The sequence below is a fragment of the Elephas maximus genome, chromosome 15 (genome assembly GCF_024166365.1).
Source record: "Elephas maximus indicus isolate mEleMax1 chromosome 15, mEleMax1 primary haplotype, whole genome shotgun sequence".
NCBI lineage: Eukaryota > Metazoa > Chordata > Mammalia > Proboscidea > Elephantidae > Elephas > Elephas maximus.
Window position 1 is genome coordinate 54,784,536 of NC_064833.1, and position 22,319 is coordinate 54,806,854.

A 22,319-nucleotide genomic window follows, 5' to 3' on the forward strand; every position below is an offset into this window, starting at 1 on the left:
GGACAGAGTAGAACTGCCCCATAGAGTTTTCAAGGAGCACCTGGTGGATTTGAACTGCCGACCCTTTGGTTAGCAGCCGTAGCACTTAGCCACTATGCCACCAGTATTTCCTATCATAGATTAAAAAAAAAAATTTTTTTTTTTTTTTAGTCATCTTTAATTATATACATGTCTATGGATTGAGATCTATAATTAAAGGTGACTCATTTTTTTTTTTTTTTTTTAATCTATGATTCAAAGGTTGGCCATTTAAATTCACCAGGCACTCCTTGGAAACTCTATGGGGCAGTTCTACTCTGTCCTATAGGATCGCTATGAGTCGGAATCAACTTGACAGCAATGGGTTTTAATCTATGATCCTAGCATTCATCTTTCAGTTTGTTGGAATGTGGTGGCTAGTGTGTTGATGTGAAGCTGGAAGCTATGCCATCAGTATTTCAAATCCAGCAGAGTCACCCACAGTGGACAGGTTTCAGTGGAGCTTCCAGACTAAGGTAGACTAGGAAAAAGGACCTGACAATCTAATTCCTAAAAAATTGGCCAGTGAGAATCTTATAAATAGCAGTAGATCATTGTTTAATATAGTGCTGGAAGACGAGCCCCTCAGGTTGGAAGGCACTCAAAATAAGATTAGAGAAGAGGTGCCTCCTCAAAACAGAATCAGCTTGAAGGATGTGGATGGAGTAAGGCTTTGGAGACCTTCATTTGCTGATGTGGCAAGTCTCAAAATAAGAAGAAGTAGCTGCAAACATCCACTAATAATCAGAAGTGAAATGTACAAAGTATGAATCAAGGAAAACTGGAAGTCATAAAAAATGAACTGAATACATACAGATCAATATCTTCTATTAGTCAGCTGAAATGCACTGGTATTGGTCATTTGGAATCAAACATTTGGTCTACTATGCAGGGAATGACAAATTGAAGAGGAATGGCATCACATTCATCATCAAAAAAGAACATTTCAAGGTCTATCCTAAAGTACAACGCTGTCAGTGATAGGATAATATCCATATGCCTACAAGGAAGACCACTTAATACCATTTTTATTCAAATTTACACACCAACCACTAAGGTCAAAGATGAAGAAATTGAAGATATTTACCAACTTCTGTAGTCTGAAATTGATCAAACATGCAATCATGATGAATTAATAGCTACTGGTGATTAGAATGCCAAATTTGGAAACAAAGAAGAAGGATCAGTAGTTGGAAAATATAGTCTTGGTGATAGAAATGATACAGAGATCACATGATAGAATTTTGCAAGACCCACAACTTCTTTTTTCAACAACATAAGCAGCAGCTATATACGTGGACCTCAACAGACAGAATACACAGGAATCAAATCAACTACATCTGTGGAAAGAGATGATGGAGAAGCTTGATATCATCAGTCAGAACAAGGCCAGAGGCCAACTTCAGAACAGACGATCAATTGTTCATAAGCAAGTACAAGCTGAAGCTGAAGAATATTAAAACAAGTCCACAAGAGCCAGAGTACAACATAAGTATATCAAACCTGAATTTAGAGACCATCCCAAGAATAGATTTGAAACACTGAACACTAATGACTGAAGACCAGAGGAGCTGTGGGATGACATCACAGATATCATACATGAAAAAAGTAAAAGGACATTAAAAAGACAGAAAACAAAGAAAAGACCAAAGTAGATGTCAGAAGAGGCTCTGAAGCTTGTTTTGGAGCACAGAGCAGCTAAATGGATCGAAGAAATGATGAAGTAAAAGAGTTAAACAGAAGATTTCAAAGTGCAGCCTGAGAAGACAATGTAAGGTATTATAATGAAATGTGCAAAGACCTGGAGATAGAAAACCAAAATGGAAAAACACACTTGGCATTTCGCAAACGTAAAAAACTGAAGAAAAAAATCAAGCCTTGAGTTGCAATATTGAAGGATTCTATGGACAAAATATTAAACAACATAGGAAGCAACAAAAGAAGACGGAATAAACAGAGTTGCTGTACCAAAAAGAACTGGTCAATTTTCAACCATTTCAGGACGTGGCATATGATCAAGAATCAATGGTATTAAAGGTATTCAAGCTGCGCTGAAGGCACTGGCGAAAAACAAGCCTTCAGGAATTGACAGAATACCAATTGTAGAGTTTAATCAAACTGACAGAATCCTGGAAGAGCACATTCATCTATACCAAGAAATTCGAAAAGAGTTGCTTGGCCAACTGACTGGAAGAGATCCATATTTGTGCTTATTCCAAAGAAAGGTGATCCAACAGAATGCAGAGAGTATCGAACAATATCATTAACATCACACACAAGTAAAATTTTGCTAAAGATCATTCAAAAGCTGTTGCAGCAGTACATTGACAGGGAGTTGCCAGAAATCCAAGCTGGATTCTGAAGAGGATGTGGAATGAGGGATATCATTGTCGATGTCAGATGGATCTTGGCTGAAAGCAGAGAATACCAAAAAGATGTTTACCTGTGTTTTACTAAGTATGCAAAGGCATTCATTTGTGTGAATCACAACAAAATGTGGATAACATTGTAAAGAATGGGAACTCCAGAAAATTCAATTGTACTCGCGAGGAACCTATATATAGATCAAGAGGCAGCTGATCGGACAGAACAGGCAGTGGTTTAAAATCAGGAAAGGTATGTGTCAGGGTTGTATCCTTCCACCATACTTATTCAATCTGTATGAGGAGCAAATAACCTGAGAAGCTGGACTATGTGAAGAACACCACGCAATGTCTGGAGGAAGACTCATTAACAACCTGTGATATGCGGATGACACAACCTTGTTTGTTGAAAGCTAAGAGGACTTGAAGTACTTATTCATGAAGATCAAAGACTATAGCCTTCAGTATGGATTACATCTCAACATAAAGAAAACAAAAATCCTCACAACTGTACTGTAGGGTCGCTATGAGTTGGAATTCACTCAATGGCACTGGGTTTGGTTTGGTTTTGGTTTGGACCAATGAGCAAATCATGATAAACAGAGAAAAGATTGAAGCTTTCAAGGGTTTCATTTTACCTGAATCCACAATCAAGGCCCATGGAAGTCAAGAAATCAAATGACGTATTGCATTGGGCAAATCTGCGGCAAAAGACCTCTTTAAAAATTTAAAAAGCAAATACATCACTTTAAGGACTAAGGTGGGCCTGATCCAACCCATGGTATTTTCAATTGAAGTTGCTGAGGATTTCATTTACTTGGATTCACAATCAGTGCCCACAGAACCAGTGGTCAAGAAATTAAACAACGCATTGCATTCAGCAAAGCTACAGCAAAAGACCTCTTTAAAATCTTAAAAAGCAAAGATGTTACTTAAATAACTAAGGTGCGTCTGACCCAATCTATGGCATTTCAATCACCTCACATGCATGTGAAAGCGGGTTAATGAATAAGGAAGGCTGAAAAAGGGTTGATTCCTTTGAATTATGGTGTTGGTGAAGAATACTGAATATACCATGGGCTGCCAGAAGAACGAACAAATCTGACTTGGAGGAAGTACAGACGGAAAGCTCCTTAGAAGCTAAGATGATAAGACTACTTCTAGCTTCCTTTGGACATGTTATCAGGAGGGACCAATCCCTGAAAAAGGACATCATGCTTCATAAAGTAGTGGTTGTTGTTGTTAGGTGCCATTGAGTCGGTTCCAACTCATAGCGACCGTATGTGTGTAACAGGATATAACACTGCTCAGTCCTGTTCCATCCTCATAATAGTAGGTTTGTTTGAGTCCACTGTTGCAGCCCCTATGTCAATCCATCTCCTTGAGGGTCTTCCTGTTTTTTGCTTACTCTCTACTTTACAAAGCTTAATGTCTTTCTCAAGATAAAGTAGAGGATCAGAATAAAAGAGTGAGACCCTCATTAGGTGGACTGACACAGTGGCTGCAACAATGGACTAAAACACAGAAACAACTGTGAGGATGACACAGGATCAGGCAACATTTTGTTCTGTTATACATAAGGTTGCTATGAGTTGAAGTCAACCTTTTGGCCCCTAACAACAACAACAATTATATACATTAGAAGATTTTAAAAAATGAAGTTAAAAATAAGATAAATATTACATGAAATAATAATAACAGTAAATTATCACATTAACATCTAACGTATTTTGAGTCTCTAACATGTGCCAGCTACTCTGCCAAATGCATATTATAAACATATTTTATATCATTAAAAATAACAATATGAAATAGATAATACTATTCCCATTCATAAGAGGAGGAATTTGCAACTTAATATGTTTACATAATCTGTCTAACCTCTCACAGCTAGTAGAGCTAGAAAGAGTTTTGTTCTTTTCAATCTACCTAAAGTTCACGGAATAGTTAAGCTTGATATTAAAACTTAATTATCTGAAGTATATACGAGAAAAGATAAAAATATCTTATAATAATTTAATACAAAAAATAAAATTAAAAGCCACAATTCATTTCCCCTCCCATGCACACCTTCACAGCACCTCAGCTCTTCCATTCACAGAAACGTAGAACAATACTTAAAACTCTTGTACCTAGATACTTCTCTAAATAAATAACAATAGCAAGTACAGTAAAACTCACCAGTGATGACAGTCTAGGCTTAAAACAATTGGCTGTCTTCCTCCACCTAGCCTGATTCTCAAATGCAGATGGACTAAAGTTCTTATCTTCTGGAGAAGAGGAGATTCATGGACTGCAAGGGGGAGGGAAGGTAGGTATGGCATAATGTGTGTCAGAAATGTAGAGTGAGGTCGCATGTACCCAGTATTCTCCTGGCCCAAGTGCCTCATGTTTGGCTAAGGCACCAACCAATGGGGAGATTCTTGGGATTACTGTATTAGTTTTGGAAATACTCAGCCAGTGAAAGGATTCAGGATTGTCTTCAATCATATTTAAGCCACGGTAGTCAACTGCCACCAGAAGCCATACCACCACCAGAAACAGAAATAAGTAGTCATCCACGTTGATTGATTAATTTGTGTTCTGTGCTCTTCAAGAAATGATGGGAACCACAATAAGATACCATTTCACTTCTACTAGGATGGCTAAGATGAAAAAATATACAAATAAATAACAAATGTTGGTGAGGTTGTGGGGAAATCAGAACCCTTACCCACTGCTGGTGGGAATGCAAAATGGTACAGCCATTGTAGAAAACAGTGTAGTGGTTCCTCAAAAAACTCAAAATAGAACTACCATATGACCCCACAATTCCAATACTAGGTATATACCCAAAAGATGTAAAAGTAGAGACTCAAACAGAGACTTGTACACCAGTGTTCACTTCAGCACTATTGACAAGAGCCAAAAGGTAGAAACAACCTAAATGCCCAGCAACAAATGAATGGATAAACAAATGTGGAGCATACATTCAATGGGATACTACTCAGCCAGTAGGAGAAATGAAGTCTTCATACATGCTACAATATGGATAGAGCTGGAAGACATGATGCTAAGTCAAATAAGTCAATCACAAAAGGACAAACATTATATGACCTCACTTATATAAAAAGACACAGATAAGACAATACATAGAGAACAACGTTTGTTAGTGGTCACCAGGGGTGGGAGAGAGGTGGAAAGGAGAGGTTAACGGTGACGGAAACATCACATTGATTAAGGGTAGGATTGCATGCCGATTATTGTAATTGCTGTCAGTAATTTGTACACCTGTAACAAGTTGAACTGGCAAAAGTTGTGTGATAGATATATTTACAACGACAGGCAAAAAAAAAGAGTAACTGCTGAGGCTGCTTATGTACAACCAAAAACCTCATGGGATTTACTTTCTTGGTTTGGAGGTTTAGGGTCATGGTTTCATGGGACATCCCAGTTAATTGGCTTAATAACATATTTAGTGCTTCTGTTCTACGTCCTAACTCAATGTGTAGTGCCTGGGGTCTTAAAAGCTTGAAAGCGGCCATCCAAGGCACAACAATTGGTCTCTATTTGCCTGGAGCAACAGAGGAAGAAGGAGAGTCAGGAATAGAGGATACGGAATGTGTGGTTAACTGCTGCCTCCAGGAATGACTGCCTCCTTTGTCATGTGACCATAAGAATTGGATGGTGCCCAGCTACCATTACTGAACATTTTGATCAAAGATTCCATTCAAGAATCCTGATCAAAAGGGGAGAAATGCAGAACAAAATTTCAAATTCTTATGAACTCCAGACTTCCTGGAGCCATTGAAGGTAGATGAACTCCTGAAACTATTGCCCTGAGATAATCTTTAAACCTTAAACCAAAAAAATACCCTGAAGATAACCTTGAACCAAAAACATCTTAAAACCAAACAGTAATTTAGCTTAACTAGTAAAAAATGTCTGCCTTGAGCATTATACTCTTTTAAGAATTTTTATTTAAAAAGAAAAAAATCTTTAAAATAAGAGCCATGACATGAACAGACATTTGCACACCTATGTTCACTGCAGCATTATTCACACTAGTAAAGAGATGGGAACAACCTAAGTGTCCATCAATGGATGAATGGATAAACAAATTGTGATACATACACACAAGGAAATACTATGCAACAATAAAGAATAATGGTGATCCCACAAAACATTGACAATAGCAACTCAAAAGATTAGATAAGAAACTTAGGTGGCAATGAATTTACGTTAATGGGGAATGAACAACACAGAAAAGGAGGGTGAGAATGGTTACAAACTCGAAGAATGTAATCAATGTCACTAAATGATACATGTAGAAACTGTCGAATTGGTGCATGTTTTGCGTGTATATTCTCAAAACAAAAAATTAATAAAATTATATAAAAAAAGAAATGGTGGGAAATAGTCCTCATTGTTATACTGATAGAGTAAAACTAGCAATAATGTAATATGTATAATCTAAAATTTTCACACATACAAAATGTCAAATCACATTTTGAGAGGTGAATAAACGAGTGGAAGCAGGCACAGTTAGCAGGGAGTTTCAGGAGGGCTATAGGCACGATCCAAGCCTTTTCTCTAAGGAGCTGTGTTGTGATCTCAGATTTCTCCTGTTTCACAATTGCCTGGGTCTGAGTTCTTAGTAAAGTTTGATGCTACGTAAGTTCTGATTCTTGTGAGTCTAATTTAATGACCAAATCCTGTGTTACCTTATGTACCTAAAGATTTGGGGGGGGGGGGGGCGGTATGTGTAAATTTTTCTTGATTCTTTATAATAGTGGTCTCATACAATACTGGTCCTTTTATGATTAACTTATTTCACTCAGTATAATGTCCTCCAGATTTACCCAGGTTGTGAGATGCTTTGCAGATTCATCATTATTCTTTATCGTTGCATTGTATTCTATTGTGTGTATGTATCACAATTTGTTTATCCATTCATCGGTTGATGGGCACTTGGGTTGTTTCCGTCTCTTTGCTATTGTGAATAATGCTGCAACAAACACAGGTGTGCATGTGTTTATTTGTGTCCTGGCTCTTATTTTAAAGATTTTTCTTTTTATAAAAGTCTTACATCTTCCTTAATGTGATTATTTCAAGACATGTAGTATATACGTATATAATGTGATTGGGATTTTTTTTCTACAATTTGACAAAACTGATCATTGTGGTTACATAGAAAAACTAGTTTTGCCTACTTTAGCTACTTTACTGAGCTTTCTTTTTTTTGGTAACCTGGTAGCACAATAGTTAGTAAGCACTCAGCGGCTAACTGAGAGGTCAGCAGTTTGAGCCCACCAACTGCTCTGTGGGGGAAGACTTGGCCTTCTGCTTCCATAAAGATTACAGCCTAGAAAGCCCGATGGGCAGTTCTACTTTCCTGGGGGGTCACTATGGCATCACTATGAGTCAGGATCAGCTCGAAGGCACACAGCAACAACAACCTTTTTCAGTTGATCCTCTAAAAGATATTTCAGGTGGACATAGGTCTTAAAATAACAATTTCAGTTCCACCTTTTCGTATCTTACTGCTTGTCTAAAACTCCCAGGATAATGTTGAATAAGATAATGGACATCTTGGTTTTATTACTATTTGAATGACGATGGCTCTGTTGTTTCAAAGTCTTATGTTGGTTATTTCTTTTTTAAATTTTATTTTTTTTAAAGTTTTACATGTATATATTTCAAGTAGTTAAAAAAGTGTTATTGTGAATAATAGCAGTCTCTCACCCCCATAGAGTAGAAATATACTGTGGAGATAATTTTTCAGGTACTATCATACTTAATCCTTCAACATCATTGTAAAGTAAACACTACTGTCATCATTTTTTAAATGAAGGAACTAAGGTTCAACATATGAAGTAATTTTCATAAGGCAGCATAACTGCCAAACTGCAGAGCTGAAATTCATACCCAGACCTGACTGAATCCAAAGGGCATTGCAACATATGGTCCTCTGTGTATTCTTGTACTATAGCTCTTCCGAGATTTTTCTTTACCAGTCCCCAAAATCTTTCAAACACACTTTACCTGCCTTTCCTAAGGCCATACAACATTTTCTAGGTAGTGACTGAAGCCAGAGTACTATATTGGGTCCTTTCTTAAGGTGTTTGCTAAATGAATCTTTGCCCATTTTTTTAGAAACTGAAGTCAGGCTGACTCTTAAAAACACTAATTGAATTTGGTAAGCCCAATAAGTTAAAGCCATCTGTTGAGCTTAGTTTAATTATCACTAGTTCCAAATACACAAAATAAATATGGGGAAATTCCAGCCTCCAGGATGTAAGTTGGTGAATTGTAAGCTTTGTACTGTGCTTAGCAAGAATGCTGACTTTGTTCCACACATTGCCAATTATATCCAACGTTAAAATGAAGGAGTCAAAGGCAAGCTCCATTATAAACTCTTGACAGTCAACATTGGAATCCTGTCATCTTTTATAATATAAGAAAGAATATTTTAAGGCTAGACAGAGGTAAGTAATATTTCCCTGGTTTCTACTAAACGAATATCCCTGCCAAACTCAGTCTTCTCATTTCATTTCCAAAACGCAATAGAAAATGCACAAAGATGAACAGCTGGAATTACATGTATTCTTTAGTATATAGTAGCAACACACTTTCCAGAATACATTACAAACTATACAAACATGCAAGAAATTCAAATTGTTTAAAGATCATTATTATCCAGATTTACCCCCTAAAAATTAATTGAAATCAAAAGGCTGTAATCAAAAACGTTGGGCTCCTTTAAGACAGCCTTTAATAGAGGGATATACTTATACACGTTTATAAAATGATAATCAAATACCATGCTCTGTCTTTACTCATAACTAAATTTCCTCCATTCACAATCCATTTAAGCAAACATTTACTCTACTCCTACTAAAGGCAAAGAAGCATTCACTATCTCAACACCCAGATGTGAATCATTTCCATTTTTCCACTTTAACCACCCACACAACTTTGCTGAATTAGTCACTCACCAGATGATTACAAAGCTATGTTATCTAATTTTAACTAATTCTTGATTTTGTTCAACATTCTTAAATTAGCTGTGTGTTGAACTCTGATACACTCTCCTGAACAGCTTTCATCTAGTTCCTTTTTCCACTCCCATTTCTACTTTCCAGAGCCAACCTTGCCTCAGTAGTAAGGCTTTCTTTGTTTTCCTTTCAATAAAGAGTCGGCCAGAACCACTGTTTCTACTTGTTTCTGCTTCCTTACAAGCAATTGCACTTTCATCTCTGCTAACATTCTGAAGTCAATAATGACCTTCCTTAATTCTGACTGCCTTTTTTCAGTCTATGTGCTAGCTGATCTCTCTGTACAGGATTTGATAATAATTAATTGTTGAAAAGTAATGAAAAAACATCATCCTAGCCTTTCAGCTTTACTATCATTCAAGCTAGACTTTCTTTTACATAACTGAAAGGAGGAATTGAATGCAGAAATAATGTGGCCTATGAATTATTAGAATTGCTCTTCTTGACTAGCCCCAAGTAGATCTTAGCTGCATAGGGCTAATCTAAACAGTGAATGGGGTGCTGAAATTTAGGGAATGGAAGGCCAATTTAGGGACATAGGGAGGCAAATTTCCTCCCATCAATAGTACACAGTCTGGGAGAAGCTCCAATTTTTCAACTATACTGTTTTGAACCAAAGAACTGACTCGCTTTGAATCAAAGACTGGCTTTTCCTTCTTAGTTTCACATGGTCTTTGGTGAATGGGATGTGTAAGACAAGACATCAGCATTCACATTATTTTTTGAGCTGAACTCCTAATCTCACCAGGTTTACTACCTCTTAACTGATAGCATCACAGTTTGCCAATATCGGGATATTGGTGAGAAATTTTTTGCAACGAAAATGATACCAGCTGGCATCTACTGGCTCCTTAAGATGTAAATAAGGTCCCATGAAAATCCATGAAATTGCAAAGCTCTCTCTAAGATTTCAGCAATTCTCTGGGAGATTATATTCTGAGGTCATCTTTGTCCTATGTTTTGTTTATCCAGGAGTGAAACCCAGTCCTTTTCTACATTTTCTCAAAAAAAACTGAACGAAACCAACTACTAACAGCATTTCTTAGTGTGGTAGAATTTACCAAACATTGGGGTTATCCTAAAGAGATGTGTCACATATGACACAGCAGACTTGAAATCCATTAATAGTTCATTTTAAATGTTTTCACTGCATCCTTGGCACCAATGGTTTCTCCTCACTCACTCCTTCCTCTCCTTTAGTCTCTGCCCTTTCTCACTCTTGGATTGTTCCACAAATTCCACATTAGAATACCTGTACCAGGTAGAGCAATTCAACATTCCTCAGTGCCTACTCCCAGACTCTTCTAATCAACCCCATCAGAAAGGAAGCACAGGAATAACATAGTTTATAAGGAAAATGTTCTACAACCCACTTTGGTGAGTAGCTTCTGGGGTCTTAAAAGCTGGTGAGTGACCATCTAAAATACAACACTGGTCTCACCCCATCTGGAGCAAGAAAACCTGGAGAGTGAAGAAAATCAAAGACACAAGGGAAGGATTAATCCAAACGACTAATGGATCACAAGTACTACAGCCTCCACCAAACTGAGTCCAGCATAACCAGGTGGTGCGCCACTACCACCACGGACTACTCTGACAGGGATCACAACAGAGGGTCCTGGACAGAGCTGAAAATAAATGTAGAACAAAATTCTAATTCATTTCACTAAAAAAGACCAGCCTTACTACTGGTCTAACAGAGACTGAAGAAACCACAAGCGTATGGCCCCCGGACATCATTTTAGCTCAGTAGTAAAGTTACTCCTGAGGTTCACCCTTCAGCCAAAGATTAGACAGGCCCATAAAACAAAAGGAGACTAAATGGGCACACCAGCCCAGGGCCAAGGATGAAATGGCAGGAAGGGACAGGAAAGTTGGTAATGGGGAATCGAAGGTCAAGAAGGAAGAGTGTCGACATGTCTTGGGGTTGGTAACCAATGTCACAAAACAGTATGTGTACAATATGTTTACTGAGAAGCTACTTTGTTCTGTAAACCTTCATCTGAAGTAAAGTTAAAAAAGAAGAAAGGAAGCATAGGAAAAAGGCCTTCCTTTTAGCATAATCATCGTTCCTCAGTGGCAAATGTAAATATTAGTGGCATTTTTTTAGAGTCAGGCTTAAAACTGTCTTTTAATGATTCACTTTAATGCAAGGAAATCCTATGTTTGTAGACAACTTCTACAAACTGCCATCACTTTACTACAATAGGGCCCAGGGCATCCAGGGTTATATTTTTATGTCACGACAGAGAGTTTAATTTGGACCACAAAGGACAACATCGAGCATGGATGAAATAGTTAATTAGATCTCTTTAAATGTCCCTGAGATCTTCTCTTCCCAGAAATCTCCAAAACGTCCCAATGTTGCTCTCATGAGCTGGCATGACAATCCTTCATTTCTCCCTTACCTTTTTTTTTTTTTTTTGCCTCCTCCTCCACCCCACCCTGATACCTACAGGAGTACTTGTCTGTGACAACTACCAAACTGGGTGATTAGAGTAACAGCTAAGATAACTTTGCCAGCACTTGGATAATCAATAACATGAAGAATGTCACATGATGTTTTCTCTGACTCTTTCCCTTCTTCTCATCTTTCAACTTAAGCATCTTCCTTTAGCCTTCCGCAGGAAGGCTCTCCCTGATCGTCCAGTATACCACCTGCCCCAATGTAAGCATTCTCACTAAGGTACGCATTCTTAGTACAATCTACTCCCATCCCTCCCTGTAGTCCCCCATGATACCTACTATATTATACTTGTTGCCTCTTACTCAATGTCTGTCAGTGCCACCAATCTGTACACAGCAACCATGTCTGACATGCACTTAGTACATAGTCAGTGCTCAGTATGTATTGTTTTAATGAATAAATAAAAGATATAGCATTATCATGAAGTTTCTTCCCAGAGAGTATAAATTTCCACTTTTCTTATTAGAACAAAATAAAAAGAATGAAAATGAAATAAAATTTGCCAGGGCTAACCAGTTGATTCCTGTTTGAACCCCTGTCGAGAATTTGCATTTCCACCCCAGATATACTGAATCAGAATCTACATTTTAACAAGATTCCCAGGTCATGCTTACGTATAACTTCCTGAGAACTTATTCAAACCAACTAGTTCCAAGCCCCAGAATTAGCGTGGTCCTGACTTTTAAAAAGCCCTGGGAGCGTCTTATTCAGCAGACCTCAGAATTTCAGAGATAATAAGGGTTTTATAATAATAACAAGGACAGCCTCATTTGTTCTAATGCTAAATACGTATTTTTCAAAATAGCCTGTAATGCAAACATTTATTAATGATTCTGAAGGCAGATCCAAGGAAGCACGAAAAAAGCACTGCTTAGATATAGCTGTATTGCGTGGGTCATTTTGACATTGCTAGGAAAAGCAGTTGAGTCCAAAACCTCAGAAGGAAACCAAGAGTTCAAAAAGCAATTTTGCAGAGAGACTTTTTTTTTTTAAGTCAGTCCCTCAGAATCCATTGGCTCTAGGTTTTCAGTTGCCACATTTTTATTTTCCAACATCTCTGCAATTGCACTTTTGAAGAGAATTTACAATCCGTCTAGATGGCATGTGCACCATATCACATGATTGTTTTAAAGTGTGTCTGGAAAAAACACAGAATCTCCTCACCATTTATAACCCAGAATAAAGCCCATGTTTCTACTGCCCTTAGATCTAAAAGTGATATTCTGAGCTTCAGTTCAAGTAGTGGGAATGTCCTCAGGTCTTTTGAATCTAGAGTCCAAACTTATCAATTCTTTGCACAAAACATGCTTTGGCAGTTTTGGGTTGATTGGTGATTTAAGTGACTGAGCACAAAGACTTCTGGGCCTGGGGAAACATCCCCAGCAGACCTCTTCTGCTCAGGCTACTTTTGCACTTTGGAGGACACTCTTAATGGGGTCCTGGGGCTTGTGGGAAGGGGATCATACTGCATGCACACTGCCAAAGTCCTTTCACTCTTCCCAGGTCCAAACACTATGTCACTGCATAACGCAAACTAAATCACTTTACAAAACATGACCATTAGCTGAGTAAGTATAAATCTGGAAACTCCTTCTGACCACAGTAAACTAGCACGTTCTTGCTTTTCCTTATCTGATCTGGTGCTTAATTAAAATGGAAGTTTTCAAGATAATAGGTACTGGTTCGACTTTAAAATGCCCTGAGTGAAATTATACCAAAGTGATTGATTTCAAACTGCCATCCTCTACATATTAAGTGCAACACGTGATTTGCTGCTAAATTTAATAAAATGAGTATATTATGATCTAAGACCATCCACAGCTTTGTAGTTTAACTAATTGAAATAAGTCCATAGATGAATTAAGAGTTTAAAATGTAGGTTAAAGTTCCTTAATAGAAAAATTACAGTATTTACCCCTGTGGCCGCTGATTCCAACTCATAGTGGCACTATAAAAAAAAAAAAAAAAGTAAAACTGCCCCATAGGGTTTCCAAGGAAGTGCCTAGTGGATTCAAACTGCTGACCTTTTGGTTAACAACTGAGTTCTTAACCACTGCGCCATCAGAGCACTGAAGTAAGTCCACAGATGAATCAATAGTTTAAAATATAGGTTAAAGTTCCTTAACGGAAAAATTACAGTTTAGTGATTCCCCCTCCCCCCCACATTCTAAAAGGAGAAAAAAAAATCCACATCAAATAGTAGTCTCTAGGCTTGCTGCTCAAACTGTGGTCCATGGACCAGCAGCATCAACATCAGCTGGGGCTTGTTAGAAATGCAGAACTTCAGACCCAGCCGAGATCTGAATCAGAACCCTCATTAGAGTAAGATGAGAAGCACTGGTCTGGAGTCTATTGAAAGTCACTTTGAAAGGAAAGCCAACTTTCTGCCTTTGCCTGCCAAGTAACAGCTATCTCTGTAAATACTTAATAATTACCTTTTAAATAATGAATTCCCATGAAGGAGAGTTCATGCTACTGTCTTCCACAATACAATGCAAATGAATGGTCTATGTATTTATATTTGTTTACACTGTTCTGCCTTCTTTAGTCAGTTAATGCCCTACTGTGGGCTTGAGGAGGTTTGTTTATTTTTCACACTACGATTGCTCTATGAAATTTTCCTTATTACAGGGCCCTAATTAAATTTCTGATTGTTTTTCTCTTAAAAAAAAAAAAAAAAAAGTTATGACAGGTTCCATGCTAGCTGTGCAGCAACCACTGTCTACCTTGACATTAAGAATTTAGAATAGAATGTTTTATAGAGAGAGAGGACTCTGCAGCTCCTCAGTGTTAGAGGGAATTTTACTGACTCCTCTTCATATGGACATAGTTCTAATATTTAAATAGATCAGTGGGATTGAAATTTTATTTAAACCCTAAGATGTGCAAAGAAGACAACTTGTTTATTTTCTATAAAGAATCTAAAATTTTCTCATGAGCACACAGATCCCCTTTCCCCAATATCAATTTATTACATCTTAGTCTCCTCAGTTTGAAATGGCTCGACTAGAATAACTTTCTAGTTATTCTAGTCAACTTTGTAGGATACATAAATGCTTAGTCTTCCCAATTGTCTGTACTTTCCATGCTTTTTGAAGACAGTGAAGTTGCAACAGCTCCTCTTACCTATGACCTGTCAACTGACTATCCACTTTCCTGTTGCAGAGGGCCTGGCACGTCTGCTCCGGCCCCTTGACAGAGCATGACTGGATTTGTCTTCTACGGCATCCATTCTTGCCAACTACCAATCCCTGGGTTATCCAGACTCCTATATGAGCAGACTGTTCTTTCCCAACCCAGGGTCCTAACAGTCTTTCAATCCCATCCACATCTCAGCTTCTCCTCACCAGTGTTCACGGAAAATTCTGGACCACCTACATGCTAGACATAGGCCAAGTGGAAGCAAAGGCATTATCTTTAAGCATCTCCCTTCACCAATACTGTGCTATGACTCTCATTTCATGCTGAATGTTGATCTGAGCCCAATAGCAGTAATTCTCATCCTGGCTGCACAGAATCACCTAGGAATATTTTTTTTTAATAGCAGGCCTTGGCCTCAACCCAGTGATTCCAATTTAAATAGTCTGGGGTGAATGGGGACCTGGCATAAGTATTTTTGAAAACCTACCCAGGTGATTCTAATGTGCAGTCAGAGTTGATTATTACTGTCTTAAAGGATTGTGGCTTCCCCAGTATCTCTCTAGATATTTCCACATGCCCTCATCCTCTAATTGTGAGTTTCATACCAGGAATGGGAGTGAGTGAAGATCAACAATCCTCAAGCTTGGCACACTTCTTCTATCTCTATATCCTCCTGTCCCCCACAGGCCCCTACTTTATATCTTCTTCCTTCTCAAAGTAGTGTTTGCTCTGCCCTTTTCGCTAAGACCATGAAGGAAGATGGGTGCAGGGTGGAAAATAGTCATACTTTTACAAGACATATCAAATGATAATCCAAAAATATTATCTTCATTACACATAAATTTCCCTAAAGTATCTGAAGTTTCAAGTAGAAAATGAAATCTTATATTAATAGAGCTAAAAGGAGCCTTAAATTTCATTTAGCCCAAACACTTCATTTTAGGTATTAGATAACTGATGTCCAGGTAGGTTGACTTCTCCAAAGTCATACAGTTAGTGAGTGACAAAACGGACACTACAAGCCAAGGCACTGCATGTTGACTCTAACCTAGTTCCAACTGTTAGCTGGATTCTAGTAGTGACCACAATTTCCAAAAAGAGTTCTTAGATATCTTGGCTGTGAACTTAGCTGCATATGGACACGACTTTACAATTTCTCCCTGTACTAGGTGTACACAGTTTTGAGGTAAGCATCATCCTTCTCGCTGCTACATTTGATGCTTGTTCAAGGATTGGGTTCACTTTAATCAATTTTTCTGCTCATTTTCTTTTCTTTTTGCATGTCCACCTTAGGTGAAATAACGTTGACTTTTATTAAGGGTACCATTTAATGGATGTGTAAATTAGGTAGAAATCATTCAGTTTCTTTTCTTTTTTTTTTTTAATCTTTGTTCATTTCATCTCCTTATAAAAAGATAATTTCTTCACATGATATATCTGTTATTTTAGTTTACCATTTTTTTTCAGTTAGTCAACTTCTATTTTGATTGATACAGCGAATCAGAATCTTGTAGAAAAAAATATAACCGATCATTCAGCACATGGATGATTCCCCTTTAGCTTCTGCTACCATTATTTTTGGCTTACACCCTTTTTTCAATAAAATTCCCCTCATTGCTCAACCAGATCTTGCTTAATGTATGCCAACTAGAAAAGGACACTTGCTTCTGAATCTAACGTGAATATATTGTTAAAGTTAACTGATTATTTTAAAACTTATTTAATTTTTTTGTGCTGACTACTCACCTGGAATTAAAATGGTCAAAAACTAATACTTTTATCAAAGTCAAATATGAAAATGACAAGAATACAGGCTGTCTTATAAATACATGAATTTCTAAGCCCCCCAAAATGTCCTGTTTTGAATAAATACATTTAAAAAAAAAGTTTTTTTTTTTTTTAACATAGGTTTCCACGATTCCATGGATGCTTATTATTTGTTTCCTCACTGACCCAAGCATATACTGATTACAAGCGTTGGTCTTTTCTTGTTGTTTGACAAAGGATGCATATTAAATTTATTACACCAAAAATGGAACAGTTTTTATAATTACTGTTAATATGTATTGGTTTTATCTTATACCCAGGAGGGTGGTCCTTATCTCCAGTGGCTATTTTCTTTGTCAAAGATGCCCCAGCCCACGTCTTCTGCTAATCATTTCTACACCACTGGGCAGAGGGGCTGATACATGGCCCAGTTTGAGCCAATTTGATTCATTTTCCAGGAATATTCTGCCTGAGGATGGTGGGAAAAAATTCCCTTTTGTCTCTAGTATCAGAGCTGTTATACATTCAAGGCTTGGTGGCCATGATCCCTGACACACTGAGGAAGCCCACGAGCACCAGGAGAGAAAAAGGACAACCAAAAAATATAAGCAGGGATGAGAGAGAGACCTGCAAGTGTATCTGATTCTGTATCCAGTCTTCCTTGGGCCAGCTTCACCCTTTCTCTGGTTGGTTAAGGGATCCAATTCCATCGCCACTGAGTCGATTCCAACTCATAGCCACCCTAAAGGATAGAGTAGGACTGCCCCATAGGGTTTCTGAGGCTCTAATCTTTACAGAAGTAGACTACCACATCTTTTTCCGCAGAGTGGCTGGTGGGCTCTAACCACAGAGCTTTCGGTTAGCAGCCAGGTGCTTAACCTCTGCACCACCAGGACTCCTTAGGGGAGCCATTAAGCTCCCTTTTTTGATGATTTGTTGTTTTGAATTGGATTTGTTATTTACAGCCACACGTCTGGACTAATTAATGAGCTAATCTGAAAGATGCATTGATAAAGATAAATTGCATTTAGGTAATTATTAGGTAATCACTGCTTGAGGTCTCTTGCCCTTCTCAGATTGTAACCTCTACAGGAGCAAGGGCCATTATCTTACCCTATGGATCCTTTGCACCAGCACACTACTTGATAACATAGTACAGATCTGGTAAATGTTAGTTGAATTACTTAATAGAAGTAGTTGAATGTAATTATAGGAAATTGTGGTTACAATGTCCAGTTTTACACAAAATCATAATTAAGATTTCTTAGCAACAGTGTTTTTGTTTGTTTGTTTTTGTTTTTGTTTGCCCCATACATTTGAATCACAGCAATCTTAAACCAGGGTCTTGACATTTGAAAATTATTTCTCATTATAATACTGAGCACTATTAAAGTGCATAATGTAAATCTGGGTAATTGTTCAAAGGCAAAGACGGTTTGAGCTATAGTTTACATATTCTGCATAAAAATCCCCTGCACTATTTACTTGGGAATTTTAAAAATATAGAAAATTAAAATTATATTTCAAAAACTGCAAACTATTTATCAATATCACTTTTATAACTATATATTTTTTTTTTACCTTAATAGATATAGTTTCAGGAGGCCATCTGGCTTTATATTTCCAAGGCTCTTAGAATTCATTGAAAAGCAAGAAGAGATAGTAAATTTCTCATTTTTGAGAAAAAAAGTTCTAAAATTATTGTAGAATAGTTTAAAAGTGGAAGGGCTCTCTATTTATATAAAAACTAGAATTTTGTTCTAATCAGTACATTTATAATAATTATATCTTCTACATACAAAATACAAATGTAAATACGAGATTATGCCAGTCTGTCCCTAATGAATTAAGGCTGCTCAAACTACTGACGGCTATGACAACCCACAATTTTTGCTATTGTTCAAAAGAATGATCGTTAGATTTATTGAAAAATCTAATGATCATGATTTTTTAATAGGAGCAGATAAATCATTTATTGCACAACATCATCATAAATAATTTTTATAATAGCCAGATAATCAAAGCATTGTTAATTTCATCTATCCACTGAGATATGGAAATCATTTCACGTGCTTTATATAATGTATGGTTTGCATTTTATTTAAAACCTGTTTGAAAAAGGTAGAATTTCTTGACATATGGCATAATCCACATAAAACATCACTGCTCTTTACAGTTCATGATAATAAGAAGATCTGGTGTGATTAAAAATCTCTTTCAATGCATAATTCTGCAGGGAAAAAAAATGAGGGCAGTAGAGGTTAAGTGGCTTCTCCAAAGTCATGTTGCTGGTATTGAGCAAAACCAATACCCAAATCCAGGTCTTCTGGGTCAAAACACTGTACTCTTTTAAAAAAGAAAACAGCTGCCTCTCTATTTGATTTCCTACATCTGTAAATACCCAAAACTTTACCTTGCCTAATTGACCCATGAATAAATCCACTTTTAGATAATGACTGCAGTTCTAAGCAGTCCTTGATCTCATTCTTGTCCTGTTCTTATATTTTAGCTCAGGTAGAATTGTTTCCCAGGGTCTCAGCCAGTTCTTCTGATTATTTTGATTGATGCGACATGGCTCCGGATGGGTCTGATGGCTATATGAATGAAGCATTCCTTCTACCCTCCTTGCGTGTAACTTTATTTGCATTTTCACCTTTATGTTGTTGATGTAAATAAATAAAAACATATTCTTCATCAACTCCCTTATCTAGAGCCTGCAAAGAGAGCTCCCATGGAGCAAAACACGGTTATTTAGTCCCAATTATACGTCAGTCCATCTGCTAAGTGTCAGAAATACAAATACAGGCTAGTAAATCCACAAACACAATACAATCTTATAGATAAGGCATGAGAAGCTATACAGAGAGACAATTAGGGAGAAAGGCGGTGGGGTGATCAGGAGGATGATCAAACCAATCTTACTTGAGTAGTAGGGGAAAAGGTTGCATGTTCAGGATAAGATGTCCAGGGAACAACTGTGGGAATGACATCCAAACGTCTTTTTGGATCTGATGCTACACTGATGCAAGAACTTTACAGTTCCACTGGGAGTGGGGACAGTTAGAGAGAAGCAGCATCCCACGCTGATCAGACAACCCATTCACATTCTGTGCAGGAAAGGCAGACTCACCTTCTGCAACAGACTCAAGTGGTCTCACTCTTTGCCTTTGAAAATACATGAAATGCCTTTAAATACAGATCCACCTAGAATCAGGAGCCCAGTAAAAACCACTTCTCAATTGCCTTTCAACAGCCTTCCAACTTTGTCATTCATTCCTTGATATATAACACAACTCCAAATTATCCACTACCCACAATCCCTATTTCCATAAGAAAGTTCCTTATAAAACCCCACAGGGTAATTAAGTCCTTTCATAAACACCTCATTCATCAGTAAAACTTTAACGACCATTTGACAAAATGTTTGAATAAATACGCTCTACACCAGTGAACACACCAGTGTACAGACATTTTTACTCAACATGAAAATGAATTGACCCCTACCGACCAATCCACACACATTTCCCAGGTTGCTCCCTAGCACCAAGCGCTGGGAATTGATCAAATGCTTTTCATTTTTGAATTTCACTTGTTCTTTCCTACATACACACATCAACCTTACTTTTAAAAGACAACATCATTACCTTTTTGGCTCCAGTTTGGTAAGCTCAGGCATCCTGACATTTTTGTGCACGAATATTTTAGGATATTGCTTCAAAAAGGTGTTGTGAGCAGCTTGGATACTGCAACAACTTGTGCTTAAAAAACAAGAGGAGGAAATTAAATGGTAAGTATCTGGGAATAATAGATTCCAAGGGAAGTAGTTCTAAGTCAATACATACAGCTTAATTCTATACTGTCTGTCTAGGCTAAGAAGCAAAAGATAAAAATAAGAAACATAAATATTCTGTGCCTTAAAAATTGCCCATAGCGTGTCTTGGAGAGAAATATTTTAAGAAATACCAAATTATGGTAATGGCATTGTTAAAAACCTAATTGTTTAAGCTGAGCCTTCTTAAAATATTTATTTCTGCAATTAAGTAAAGGTCTTCTATAATATACCTCATAATTATATTACCTCCAAAATTATTCATAAAATAGTTTACAAATACACTGCTGGTCCCCATGTGTCTGTCAGTTTGTCATACTGTGGGGGTTATGTGTTGCTGTGATGCTGGAAGCTACGCCACCAGTATTCAGATACCAGCAGGGTCACCCATGGAGGACAGGTTTCAGCTGAGCTTCCAGACTAAGACAGACTAGGAAGAAGGACCCAGCAGTCTACTTCTGAAAAGCATTAGCCAGTGAAAACCTTATGAATAGCAGTGGAACATTGTCTGATATAGTGCTGGAAGATGAGCCCCCCAGGTTGGAAGGCACTCAGAAGATGACTGGGGAAGAGCTGTCTCTTCAAAGTAGAGTCGACCTTAATGACATGGCTGGAGTAAAGCTTTCGGGACCTTCATTTACTGATGTGGCATGACTCAAAATGAGAAGAAACAGCTATAAACATCCATTAATAATCAGAACCTGGAATGTACAAAGTATGAATCTAGGAAAATTGGATAAAATTGTCAAAAATGAAATGCAACGCATAAACATCGATATCCTAGGCATTAGTGAGCTGAAATGGACTGATATTGGCCATTTTGAATCAGACAATCATATAGTCTACTATACTGGGAATGACAACTCGAAGAGGAATGGTGTTGCATTCATCGTCAAAAAGAATGTTTCAAGATCTATTCTGAAGTACAACGCTGTCAGTGATAGGATAATATCCATATGCCTACAAGGAAAACCAGTTAATATGACTATTATTCAAATTTATGCACCAACCACTAGGGCCAAAGATGAAGAAATAGAAGATTTTTATCAGCTGCTGCAGTCCGAAATTGATCAAACTTGCAATCGAGATGCATTGATAATTACTGGTGACTGGAATGCGAAAGTTGGAAACAAAGAAGGATCAGTTACAAAATATGGCCTTGGTGATAGAAACAATGCCGGAGATCGAATGATAGAATTTTGCAAGACCAACGACTTCTTCATTGCAAATACCTTCTTTCACCAACATAAACGGTGACTACACACATGGACCTCGCCAGATGGAACACACAGAAATCAAATTGCCTACATCTTTGGAAAGAGATGATGGAAAAGCTCAATATCATCAGTCAGAACAAGGCCAGGGGCCAAATGGGGAACAGACCATCAATTGCTCATAGGCAAGTTCAAGCTGAAACTGAAGAAAATCAGAGCAAGTCCACGAGAGCCAAAATATGAACTTGAATATATCCCACCTGAATTTAGAGACCATCTCAAGAATAGATTTGACGCCTTGAACACTAGTGACCGAAGACCTGACAGGTTGTGGAATGACATCAAGGACATCATCCATGAAGAAAGCAAGAGGTCACTGAAAAGACAGGAAAGAAAGAAAAGACCAAGATAGATGTCGGAGGAGACTCTGAAACTTGCTCTTGAGTGTCGAGCAGCTAAAGCAAAAGGAAGAACTGATGAAGT

General features: G+C 37.6%; 1 protein-coding gene across 1 annotated transcript in view; it reads right to left on the reverse strand.

Annotated features, from left to right (window-relative positions):
- The window catches only part of CNBD1 (cyclic nucleotide binding domain containing 1), a 393,584-nt gene that overhangs the window by 336,711 nt on the left and 34,554 nt on the right, over nt 1-22,319 (reverse strand). The window contains exon 3 of the mRNA XM_049853899.1: nt 20,438-20,551. Within this exon, the coding sequence (XP_049709856.1) occupies nt 20,438-20,551 (114 nt within the window). The remainder of the gene's footprint in view (nt 1-20,437; nt 20,552-22,319) is intronic.